The sequence below is a fragment of the Danio aesculapii genome, chromosome 22, assembly GCF_903798145.1.
Source record: "Danio aesculapii chromosome 22, fDanAes4.1, whole genome shotgun sequence".
NCBI lineage: Eukaryota > Metazoa > Chordata > Actinopteri > Cypriniformes > Danionidae > Danio > Danio aesculapii.
The window spans coordinates 18,072,472-18,086,172 of NC_079456.1; the positions used below are offsets into that span (position 1 = coordinate 18,072,472).

The 13,701-nt window shown below is 38.1% G+C and overlaps 1 protein-coding gene across 1 annotated transcript; it reads left to right on the plus strand.

The window, feature by feature from the left end:
* Positions 1-624: 624 nt before the first annotated feature.
* On the plus strand, positions 625-11,062 carry hnrnpm (heterogeneous nuclear ribonucleoprotein M). Its single transcript, XM_056447365.1, is given in 17 exon segments — positions 625-866; positions 3,024-3,202; positions 4,521-4,573; positions 5,188-5,195; positions 5,281-5,374; positions 6,625-6,948; positions 7,049-7,202; positions 7,297-7,346; positions 7,425-7,485; positions 7,573-7,671; positions 7,773-7,814; positions 8,513-8,602; positions 8,711-8,815; positions 8,898-8,998; positions 9,000-9,521; positions 10,544-10,595; positions 10,675-11,062. Coding segments are annotated over 17 exon segments (2,136 nt in total). The 5' UTR covers positions 625-828; the 3' UTR covers positions 10,839-11,062.
* The last annotated feature ends 2,639 nt before the right edge of the window (positions 11,063-13,701 follow it).

Genomic DNA, 13,701 nt, shown 5'->3' on the forward strand with positions numbered 1-13,701 from the left:
TTCTTTCATTTTCTTTTCGGCTTAGTCCCTTTATTAATCTTGGGTCGCCACAGCAGAATGAATCGCCAACTTATCCAGCACATGTTTTACGCAGCAGATGCCCTTCCAGCCGCAACACTGGGAAACCAAATACTTTCCCATTTAGGAATTCTTACAAAATGTTTCCAATAGGTAATAGAGCTAGCGTTGAAAACAACTTGGTTTTTAAAAAGAGAGCTAATAGATTTGTTATTTTTAGACTGTGAAAAACTAATTTTACCACGCATTGCATGTGCTACTGATAATGGGCATATGAATCTAAGTTACATCTCTAATTAAGGAAACAATATTAAAATTAATTGCACAGAAAACAAGAGAAAATTCATTGGGAGTTACAGAAAAGTTATAAACTCATCATATATCATAAGATGAGTGTTAAACAATTGACCACTAAAACAATACCCTTTTTAAACCACCTCTCCAAAATGTTCTTTATACAAAATACATCTATTGTTCCAAATAAAATAACGTTGTGCTTGTAGATCCTATGTTGTCCATTCACCGGAGAGATTTAAACTCAACTGCGTCAGTCTGTTTCCCATCATGCATCTCTCCTTCTCCTCCAATATCAGCGTCGCTCTTTCAGCATCGCCGCCATTTCAGCAGGCGAAGGACAAGAGTTGCGACTGATATTTTTGTGCGGATTTAGCGATACCTCACGGGACGGAAAAGCAACTGAACACCTACCTTTGTTGTTTTTAACTATAAACACATTTATAAACCGCGTCTGAGGATCCACGAGCAGTTTAATCTGGAAGAAGGAGTAAAACGCGAACATCTGAAAGCAAAATGTCGACTGAGGCTTCGCCAGAGAAAACAGGCCAAGGGTAATGCGACAACTGCATGTTGCTTTCATGTTTTGCCTTTTAAATGTTTATTACAAGGTTAGGTGTGGAGTGTTGCAGTGTATATTGCAGTTTTAGCTATTTTTACATGCGTTGCAGTAAATATCGACGTTTATTGTCTAATGTCCAAACTCGCTTGGTTGATTCATTCATATCCTGCCGAAACAAAGGCGTTGGAATCACGCTGCAGGAAACGAGCATGGGAAACGCCATACACAAATGTGTCTTCAAAGCGAAATGAAGCATGCAGGAGTATAATAGTTCATATTGGGTAACAAACACAAGTTGACTGTCTTTTGTTTGCTTAGTCTATTTTTTTGTTGCGTGTTTGGACAATTGTTCATGCGTGAGAAACATATGAGAACATAAATGTAACATTTTCCCAAGGTTTTAGTCTTATCAAGTAATTGTTGGGAAAAACAATTGCTTTGTAATTGTTTATTAGAGTTTTTACAATACAGACATATTAATACTTCAAAAGACGCAAAGAAAAATACCCAGTAAACGATATGGCACAAATGTAATCAAATCGTTTCCATATTGTACTATATATATATATATATATATATATATATATATATATATATATATATATATATATATATATATATACATATATATATTTATAAGTTACTTATCGATATAAGTTGTTAATGCTTCCAGATTTTTTAAGAGTATCCCAATAATGACTGTAGCCACAAACATTAGAGAATCTATTAAACTGCATATTTTCGGTGACCGATAATTCCATACATCTCTAGTATCAACACACTTTAGATTGCCATTGTTGCACATTTCTGCTGTGTGATTGGCTCTTAGATCTATATGGAGTAAAAAAGTCCAGAGTTTATAATTGTTACAATTCAATATAAAATTGTATATCGGCCTAGCCCTAATATTAATACAAAACAATGAAGAAAAAAAGCTCTGAATATATAATCAATACAAAACAATGAAGAAGAAAATAAGCTCTGAATATATATATATATATATATAAGCAAGCAAGCAGGACTACCCAAAATAATCACAAAAAGGGCTTTGTAATATTATCATCATCTGAAAAATAAGCAGTTGCAAGTATTTTTTTCAGGTAGCAAAGGTTAATATATTAATTTCTTATTAGCTGGTGGGGAAAAAAAGTGTTCGTTAGGTGCACATAATGGATTTTTATTAAATTGATTTAGTTGAAAACTCAACCCCTTTTAGACCTTTATTTTACCTTGTTTCATTGGAACACAATCAGATATTTACACCGTTGAGTAAGGAAGTTTGCAATCAACTCAAACCTGCTTTAGGGTTGCACAATACTGGAATTTGGTACCAATCGATACAGAAGTTTTAAAAACGCATATTTCCCATTAACATTTGAGCGATAAGCATTTTCAATGCACATCGCGGTTTGGAAAAGTCAAGGTTTTAAAACCGCCAAAGTTATCTGTACTACCGTTCCCAAGGTAGGTGTTAGATTTTATTTTTTTAGACAGCAAAAAAAGATATCCTAAGATTCCTTTTTAATTTGTAAAGAAATATTAATAAGGACAGCAGAAGTCAATGATTCATTTGAATTATTTAGCCTGACATGTTTACTGCTCAAACTTTTTAAATATTACTTAAAATAAAGTATATTCTGTTTAAATTGGAAAAAGTGTTTTTTTTGCCCAGACATTTAAAAATAACTATTTTAGATTTTAGAGCAGTAATCACAATACCGTAAACGTGATATTTTTATCCATGGTTATCATACTGTCTTAATATTATACCGACCCATGCCTAGTTGAGTGTTCTTAAACAGCGCTGATTTGCCGTTGTGTTCACATGCTCAACAGAAATGACTGTGGTTGGCCATGAAGTTCACCGAACTCACCGCTGTTTACTGAGTTTAAATACAGATACAGGGACACTGACGTGTTTTAAAGATCGCTCGTATGTCAGCTTATAGACAAACCAGCTGATCAATATGACTTTGAAATGCTCCAGTGTCCCTGTATTTGTGGTTTTAAAACTTCAGGATCGATTGGTACCAACTTCAGTATCATGACCATGCTAACCGGCTTGCATAATGTAGTTTTGTGTCATTCAGGTTTGATTTGTTTCTTCCTGTTTGCAAAAAACATTAATTTGCATGTTCTTTCCATACAGAAATGCAGTGAACGGCAAGTCCAACCATGAATCGAGAAAGGAGAGGCCCCCAAAGCGTGGTGGTGGTGGGGGACGGTTCGAACCCTATTCGAACCCCAACAAGAGATACAGCGTGTTTGTCAGCAACATTCCCTATGATGTTAAATGGCAAACGCTGAAAGATCTCATGAAGGAAAAAGGTACGCGTTTGTGCTGTATGGTTACATCTCGTAGGACCCTTTTAGTTTTGATGGTGGCCACCTTACACAGTTGCTTTAGGTCAGAGGATAAACATCCCATCATGGGGAAGTGGTCTCGGAGAAAGGCTGTTCTAATAGTGTCTTGAGGGGGAAAGGCTGTTGTGGAAACCGTTTAATTAAGTTTGCTAATGTGGGTGGATGGAACCTTAAAATTCTGTGTGCATTTGCACATGCATTAAGAACTTGAGATTAATCCATTCATATGAATCTGATGCCTATAATCGGTCTCTACGGCTTTGGAGAAAGTGTGTAGTTTATTTACTATAACCTGTTGGTTCGTATTTCAGTAACAACCCATGAGTGGTCACATTTTTTCCCCAATCCTTGAGTTAGCACCCCCTCCATGCCTAATGATTTGTACGCATGGGGAATTTCATGTGGAAATTGTTGCTTGTAGAATAAAATTGCATTTTCTTTTTTAGGTTTGCCAGAGTGAATGTTGTTGCAGCAGATCTTCATTGTGCCTATTAATATAAAAAATAATTAAAAATGGATGTGATTGATTTCTGGGGGTACAGGTCTACAGAGTAAAGCAGCTTCTTAAGCTGGTCCTTGTTTTTATTTCATGGACAGACGTTCTTGCTGGAGAAGGTGGTTCTTCGAGGCAGTTTCGTACAAACAGACTAGACCTTGTTTGGGTTTGCACAGTCTCATCGGAGATCTAATTCTATTCTTGAGTGTTCATCAATCGGGACTTGTTGGAGCTGGTTTGGCTAATCGATTAAAATTTAGAGTCTCGATGCTAACAATTGTTTAGTTGGGAAGCCACGTTTGTTCCAGGTGGATGACTGTTTTAGTTTCTGTAATTTTAAACTATTATTTTGTAATCTAGGTAGATATTTTTTTATCTAATATTTATTTTTTTTTGACTTAATGTAATTGCTTGTGTGTCGATTGTATCAGAGGGAGCTGAAGTCATGTTAACCTTACTACAAAAGGTTAGTTGACGTCCAACAAAGGCCGCAGTTGGCAATCCAATCAAATTTTGATGGCTCGGGAGGTTAAATCCTTTTGGTCTGTTTTGGATGTTGAGGTTCCCAGCAAGGACAGCTTAAGAAGTTTTCTTTAAGACCATTTATAGCTTGCTGCTTGTAGACCTGTACCAGAATTTGTGCTCTTGAGGTGCTGGGGGAGGAGGCTCTGGACTTGCAGGCCGAGCTCACTCTCACCGTCCCCCCGTTTGTGTCTGCTCTAAACCCCAATTGTTCTCTCGGCTTCTCTCCCCTTTGGTGTGTGTCGTCTGGAATCTGATTTGTAGTGGGTGAGGTAACGTACGTGGAACACTTAATGGACGGAGAAGGCAAATCAAGGGTAAGTGCAAGAGACGAACATCCATTTGTCCGCTTGAGTTCATACATATACTCTTAGATTTTAATGTGGGATGTTCAGGACTGGGTTGAGAGTTCAAAAATGTGTCGTCTTGGGTGGCATTTGAACATAAATGGACGCCGACTGCAGTTCTGAGTGGAACCGCAGGGATCGTGTCCCATCCCAGTTATATAGTAACTCTGGTTTTTGAGTGTTTAGAGGTAGCTATTTTTTTATTTTATTTTTTGCACTTTGAGTCTCATTTTGGACTTCAGGTGGTGTTCAGTAACTAAAGGATAACATTGGCGTCAATGAATTGTTGAGTGGGTAAACAACAGAACTGGAGCTTGTTAATTGGAACTGAAGGCCGGTTGTGTAGTCTGGTCGTCAATAATTCCTGTGATCCTTTTTGATGTAAATATGTACCAAATGTAACCATTTTGTGAACACCACTGACAAGTGTATTATGAATAATTTTTCTCAATTTGTTGTGCCTGAATTGTTTAAAGAGATCCTGAGTCAGTTTTCAATGATTACTTGTGGCTTTTGTCTAATTGTCTCTTTTGTTCCTGGTATGTTTGTACGATCGTCTTGACCGATGTGCTGACTGAAAAAAGGGTTGTGCGTAAGTATCTTTCATAATATCTCATTTATTACTTAGATTTCTGCTTTTGTACAACTCTTACTGACATTTGTCTTGGTTTTTAAAGGGTGGTTGAGTTCAGAACTGAAGAGCTCATGAAAAAAGCTGTTGAAAAGGTCAACAAACATGTCATGAATGGCCGTCCTCTCAAGGTTAAGGAGGTGAGTGCATTTTTACTATGAAGGAAAAAAAATTATATTTCAAGTGACATTTAAGTCTATTTTTGGCTTTTTAGTTTTTGATTTATTTCATCATAGTATAAGAACTAAACTTAAAAGCAGAAATCTTTGATTGTAATATCAGGATAATTAATAATTTGCCACTTGTGTATCAATGTAATAACCATGTGCCTTTACTAATGGGTCACCTTGATCAGGCTTGCTTTTCCACTGCCGAAAGGGTACCAGTGGTATTGTAACATCTGCAATTATTTAAAATGAATAAATAAATGGAACATATATGAACACATACAAGACCCTTACAGTATCCGATATATTACCAATTACAAAAAAAAACACACAGCATGCGTTTAGTCATTATTTGGGTTCAAAAACAACATGCAACCTATACCCCACATTAACCTCTCATCTGTATCTCTGTTAGAAAGTAATTCCGTCATCCCAAGTTCATAATATGCCAAAAGGTGAAGAAAATAGTTAAACAACAGTTTGTTCAGATTTTAGGTTGCTGAAAGAATCATTTGCTTCTTTGGTTTTTGGGCTTCTCCTTTGTTTTGTTTTTTTCATGTGTCTTTCTTGCATTTGTCTGTTTCTGAAAGGATCAGATGTCAGAAGCACTTTGATAAAGATGCGCACATTATTATCATCAGCTGAAGAAGTTTGTCATTTCAAATATAAAACAGAAAGTGAAACTGCTTGCGCTTTAGACGGCCATGTAAGCTTTTTGGTACCATTTGACAGTGGAAACGGCCATAAAAGCATACAGTACCACTCAGTGGAAACGGGCCAAAAAAAGTATATGCTTGAAAGTTTAAGACATTATTGTGTATATATATATATATATATATATATATATATATATATATATATATATATATATATATATAAGTCTCTACACAGTAAATGGAGTTATCTTTTCATTTGTGCACTTGTTCAGTTGTTGTTGTTTTAAGACATTTGACAAATAATAAATATATGAAAAAAAAACATTTTAATGAATAAATAACTAATACTCAAGTGTAACAGTTTTTATAACTTTATACGATAGTTGTAATGTTTTCAGAAACTTGCTCTCAAACCAGTGTACAAATTAATGGCAGAAATGGTTTTCTTATTTTTTTATTGAGAACAGTGTTGTGTAAATGACCCTCAATGGTAACATTTGACTGCATGCGTTAAACCATAGCTCATGTGACCACAGTCAGTAAATGCTTTTCTTGTGCTGCTCTCAGGATCCAGATGGAGTAATTGCTCAGCGTGAAGCTAATCGGGGTCATGGTGGTGGTGGAGGCGGCGGTGGACCCCCAGGCATGGGTGGTGGCATGGGAGGAGGCATGGGCGGTGGCATGGGAGGAGGCATGGGCGGTGGCATGGGAGGAGGAATGGGCGGAGGCATGGGTGGAGGAATGGGCGGAGGAATGGGGATGGGCCCAGGACCTGGTTCTTCTTCAATGGTCAACATCCCTCCCAGTCTCCTGAACAACCCTAACATTCCCAATGAGGTCATCCATGGCCTTCAAGCTGGAAAAATTGGAAGCACCATTTTTGTGGCTAATGTAAGATTTTGAACCCTTTGTGTACCATTTGAAGAGTCTGAAAATGTGCCCGCTGACTGTTGATGTGGCTTTTTTCTTTTTTTTTTTTTTTTTTGCACAGTTGGACTACAAAGTGGGATGGAAGAAGCTGAAAGAGGTGTTCGGGATGGCCGGAGTGGTCGTGCGTGCTGATATCCTGGAGGATAAAGATGGCAAAAGCAGAGGCATGGGAACGGTCACATTTGACATGCCTATTGAGGCTGTTCAGGCAGTCTGTATCCTTCATGGTAGTCTGTGCTATTGGTATAAATGAAGTTATGCAATATAAATGTATACAATGGTTGGAAGTTGTTCCTTAATCTGTATTAGCCATGTTTAATGGTCAGCTCCTCTTCAACCGGGTCATGCATGTCAAACTGGTAAGTAAACAAGCTGATTTAGTCATTTGTTTGCTAAACTCTCCCAATTCCCCCTCACATCGGTCATTGTCTTTTTAGGATGAGAAATCCCTTCCAAAAGGAGACTTTGCACCCCCAGAGCGTGCTCCAGCACTTCCTCGTAAGTGCTAACTATATATTGCTGCCTTGACATTTAGCAATTTTTATTGTAGTTCTTCTTTAAACCAGTTTCCACAATCTCCTCCAGGTGGTTTGAGCGGTGTTGGTCTTGGTCTGGGACCCGGCGGTCAACCAATTGATGCTACGCAGCTCAATCGTGGTGGGATGGGCAATATGGGGCCAGGAGGTAAACGCATGTCTCATGTTGAAGTGTATGCATTGTTTCTGCATGTTCTCCCGCACTGACCATCATCCCCCTCTCCCTTCATCAATTCATTTTCCCCATAGGCATGGATGGAATGGGCTATGGTGGCATGGGTAGAATGGGAGGTATGTGTTTTTACGGGACATCTCAAGCCTTTTTAAAAAAAAATTTTCCTCCTTTCTCTCACGGCATGTTTTTATTGCATATTAGTAGGGGTGACTGGATTGATTCACATGCTGTATTTTAAAGGTTTTCAGTTTGATAGAATAGGTAGTGCCCAAGCTGACTTTGATCTTTATACATTTGCTTCTAAAGAGGTGCAGAATTTTAAGTTGTTGTTGTTATTATTATTCCTTCTGTTGCATTCATAGTAATTGTTTGTTACAATATGCATTGTTTCAGATTATTATTGAAGAGGTTACATGGCTATGTTTGAAGGTTGTGTGCAAAAGAGCATCTGCACTCCTATTGGTCAATCTCTGATATTACTGAAACAAAAATAAACTTGCCAATCTTTGTCGGGATGTTGTGCACTAAGACATGGCTTGTCCGCTTTAACACCATATAAAAGAGAAATGCATCCTAACACACTGGCATTGCTAAATCACTTAGACTCTCTACATCTAACTGATTATGCCAGTCGTGACTATTTTTGGTGTGATGGGAATTTGTGTTATTAATAATGGAATTAAATTTTATATTGAGGCTTTTATCACCAAAAAAGACAAACTTGTTTATTAAACTACTTCTCCACTGAATTAAGGATTTTCTTGTTCATTTTTGGTTTGTTTTAATTTGGTGCATATTTTATCTATGACTTCAGGCATGGACAATTTTGGAGGCGGTGGTGGTGGTGGCGGCGGCATGAACAACATGGATCGTTTCGGACCATCTGGAATGGGGCGAATGAATGGTACGAGTTTTATTTTTTATTATATGTATGAAATCAGGTTTTTTTTTTGCCTTTGTCTAATTGTTCTAGTTGAATTTAGAGTGAAGCTTTATTTTCTTTTGACTTCAGATATGGATCGCGGAATGGGTGGTGGCTTTGATCGAGATTTCAGTGGTCGTAATGACATGGGAATGTCCCGCAGCAACTTTGGAGACTCCTTTGATCGAGGAATGGGTCAGTAACACTGTACAGACTTGTGTAAAGTACAAGTAAATGTACAATGTGTAAATCCATATTTCAAATCTTTGATTCCCAGGAAACTCCATGGGTATGGATCGCATGAATTCTGGCATGGATCGGCTTAGTGGTGGAATGGACCGTATGGGGGGAGGAGGAGGAGGAGGAATGGACCGAATGGGAGGGGGGAGGAGGAGGAGGTGGAGGAATGGATCGCATGGACCGCATGTCTGATCTGGACCGCATGGGTTCTGGCTTTGATAGAATGGGTTCAGGGCTTGACCGACTCGGCCCCAGCATGGATCGTATGGGATCAGGCCTGGACCGCATGAGCTCCAGCGTGGACCGTATGGGTCCTGGTGGCTTTGACCGCTTGGGCTCGTCCAGCATGGATCGTATGAGTGGTGGAATGGACTTTGGTTCTCCCATGGGCATGGACCGGATGAACACAGGCCTCGACCGAATGGGCTCAAACTTTGATCGCATGGGCTCTGGTGGCATGGACCGCTTCTCATCCAGTCTGGACCGCATGGGCTCCAGCATGGATCGAATGGGCTCCGGTGGCATCGGTGGTCAGTTTGACAGGCCTGGAGACATGGACCGTGGTAACTTCGGTTCTCCATTCGGCGGGTCTGGGCAAGGAGGAGGACCAGGGTCTGGTGGAGCCAATGCCAGGAAGGGCTGCCAGATTTTTGTCAGAAATGTAAGCAAACAGTGTTCTTATTATTGGGTATTACTGTAGGGAAGTATTAAACCAAGAAAAGCGGCACTAATATTGTTGTGTGCATGCACTTGTATATTTAATTAATAACGCTACACGGTGAGCAAGTTTAAAACCGAATCTGGTGGCCAATAGCAGACAATAGTCAACATTTGAAGTAGGGTTGTCATGATACTGGAATTTAAAAACGTCAATTTCCTGCTAACATTTGAGCACTGTTGAGCTCAACAGAAATGACTGTGATTGGCTGTGAAGGTCTTCAGTTCACCAAACTCACCACTGTTTTACGGAGTGGAGCAATTTAAAGCCACGATTCATCAGCTTATAGACAAACCAGCTGATTGATGTGACTTCGAAACACTTCAGTATTCCTGTATCTGTGGTTCCACTCAGTAAACAGCGGTGAGTTTGGTGAACTGATGACCTTCAAGGCCAATCACAGTCATTTTTGTTGAGCATGTGAACACAGTAGGCAATCAGCTGTATGCGCTTAAATTTTAGCGGGAAATGGACATTTTAGAATTTTGGTATCGCTTGGTACTAAATTCCAGTATCGTGTCAACACTAATTTGAAGTGGATCAAAACGGTTTTTAAACAATAGGTGGTGTTTACTAGTTTGACAACTTTGATAGTGATCACTTTTTTGGAACCACATCAAATGTTGAATGTAGTTAAAGTTGTATTCTGTTTTAACTACATTTTACAATTGAGACTGAACTAATTTACACCTTTTCGTCAGTTGTAAACTGATCTGCTTCTATGATGTTGATACATTATCTTCAGTTACATTTCTTGCCCAAAGTCAATAAGAAAGTATTCAGAACTGTTCTAACTCGTGATGATGATTGACTGGTGAGAACAAACAAGTTAATTTTAAGCAGGATTTGATTAGAAAGTGAGAACAGTCACTATTTTGTGCCGGCCCACACAGCCTTTGTTGCATCATCAGTCAGGAAAAGAGGTTTGGGTACACTCTTTGATAATGAATTTTTGTTTTCCCCAGCTTCCCTTTGACTTCACCTGGAAGATGTTGAAGGACACTTTTAATTCCTGTGGTGAGACGTCTTTCCAGTCCTACTTAACCCAGACTTCTATTGTCAACATTTGTAATGTACGTTCTGTGCGTTTTTCCAGGCATGGTTCAGTATGCAGATATAAAGATGGAGAACGGGAAGTCTAAGGGCTGTGGTGTGGTGCGCTTTGACAATCCTGAGACCGCTGAGCGAGCCTGTCGCACCATGAACGGCTACCGGCTCAACGGCAGAGAGATTGACGTCAGGATTGACAGAAATGCGTAATCCTCCCTTCTTTGCCTTCCATATTCGATTCCCTCCACCCACATACACTATGCTTTCCAGGTTATTTGTCAGTTACATATTTGTATTTGTGCCAAATGGTACACTTTTAGGTTTATGACTTTTTAGAGACCAAATTTAGTTTTTCTCCCCACTTTTTATTGTGATGCTTTCTAACAAATTGCCTTTGTTAAAGGTTTGCTAATAAATCTGTGTTGAGAACAGAAGCACTCGGTGTTGTGTGGTTCTCTTCAGATCATTAGACCTGGATATCTCCTCATTTAAAAACAAAAAACCAAGTCAATCAAGTTGTGTTTATTTGAAGGTTCTGAACAAAATGTACACACATCAGTCCATTGGTGGTGGTCTTCTTCATAGAGGTAAATGTCTATGCTGTACATCAATGTAAATACTCACATTTTGCCATGCTCTTGCTTAAAAGGGGGGCACACAGCAAGTTTTTCTTTTGACCACATACACACAAAACAGCTCAATTGTTGGAAGAGCAAGCGATTGATACAATTGTATGTCTGAGACAGTACAGACTTTACACTCCCAACTGTGAGGTTTACACGTGATACAAAAAAAAAAACGGCTGGAAGAATGGGTGGGTTTCTGCAAGCCACTCGTGTGAAATAAACCCTCAAAACATTTCAAATATAATTTATATGTATTTAAATATCTATATACAAATTCTCTAAGACACTATCATTGGGTGGGAGAAAGAGAGACTGAGTTGGTGAGTATTTTTCTAACTATAGGTTGGCAAAAATATAAGGCAACTGAAATATGCGTGTGCTACACTTTACAGATATATTGCTGTAGTAGTCGCTTCAGATACGACAGCAATATCAAATAGCAACTGGCCACTGCACGTTATAAGAATCAGTGTCGCACATTTTCACACTCGCAACCACAAACACACGCACAGCCTACACATGTTGATATACAACTGACCATCAATATTTCTGTGGTGAAATGATTGTGATATTTGGCCTCCAACACAAGTTTGGTCCCGTCTTCTGATTTAACATCTCTTTATAATTAGATCCTGATGATATTAATGGATTTAAGTGTTCTAAATAACTTGTTTGGACAATGAAATGTATAAAAACCATTTCTATCCACTGTTGAACTCCATTTCTAAATTAAAACGGAAAGAATGGACTTTGGTTGTTGGCGAATTTCACACATTACACTTGTTGCACGTTCACCAATCTCAAACACTGCACACACTATTGCTGGTTCTTTCTTTCTGATAAACCAATAGAAACAAACCAAGTTTTACAGGATTATATATTATATAGGTTTACATTTCACAATCCACTTTGTATTTTCTCAGAATTTCAACATTATTTCCTTTCATTTGAGTTTATATGTAACTTTTTTTTCCTCAGAATTCTGAGTTTATAGATGTCAGTTTATACAGTAGACACACAGCTCCCAATTCTGAGGAGAATTAAAAGCCAAAATTGCAAGATTTTTGTGTGTCAGAATTCTGTTCGTGTCTGACTTATGTCAATGTACTCCGTTTATATTGCACAATTTTTTTATTTATCGTTTTCTCAGACCTGTGATGCAAACTCCTGAAAGCAAATTTATGAGCTAAAATTGTGAGATACAAAGTTGCAATCAGAATTATGACTCACACAAATGCATTTGAATAAAAAAACAAACAAACAAAAAAACAAGACAGAATTAAAATTGCAACTATTTCTCACAATTGCAAGTTTACAGAGACACTGCTCGCTGCAGAGCCACTTGAGCTCCAACTCCTCCTCCTATAAGCTGTTTAAATGCGTACACCCACCCCACCCCTAACCCCCAGTGACATCACTTGTAGAAGTGCAAAGGAGGAGGAGCTGGAGCTCAAGCTCTGCCCAAGTGGCTCTGCAGTGAGTACCACTTGAGTTTGTGTTATGGTGCATTTTTAAAATGCAAAATAGACATGAAAGTGGATGTTTACAAGTTGAAATTGGGAAATATAAAAGTGCAATTTGTGAAAATCTAAAAAAAAAAAAAAAACTTTTTTTGTTTCTCTCACTTATCTTACAGTTTTTTTAAGTTTATACTTCACAATTTTAAACTGTTTAGCATAAACTGAGATACAAACTCCAGACCAATCGGAATTGTTTCTTGCAATTTAGAGTTGACAGAATCACACCTTGAACTTTTTTTTTCTGAATAATGCAAGACTAACATGAATTTGGATGTGTGCAAGTTAAAATTGCGAGATTCAAATTAGCAAACAGAATTGCGACTATTTCTCACAATTGTGCATTTACAGGGTTTCCCGCAATTTGAACATTTTTATGAAAAATTCAAGCTATAAACCTAAAATCGGATGTTTACAAGTTGCATGATGCAGCCACAATTAAAATAGTCTAAATTGTTCATTCCCAATGGCAAATATATTGCTTGTGCAGAACTGAACTTGCAAGATATAGTTTAAATTGAGATTTTTTTTTTTTTCGTGGCAGAAACAAGCTTCCATAAAATCCTTCCCAAAACATTAAATTAGCAGAAACTGCAACCTATTCACATGAACTGTTCTCGAATTCACAATTTCGTAACAATGCCTATAACCAAACTAAAACAAAAGCATACAAATACATATATTCTGTCAACAAGTCTCATAGCCTACCTCCAAAATAAATAAAAATAATACAAATTGCCAATGGAAGAGTCTTGAGTCCCAGAACATAGTTGGATGAACACCTTTCACAGTACTTAATAAAATAAACAAACATAACACAATCAAACAAAAGCTTTCAATATTACTTATAAATACCTCTAAACAATGGCATTACCACTCGCTTGCTTCTGTTTGTGGAATAGATGACAGGACGATGAAGATGAAGCAGTT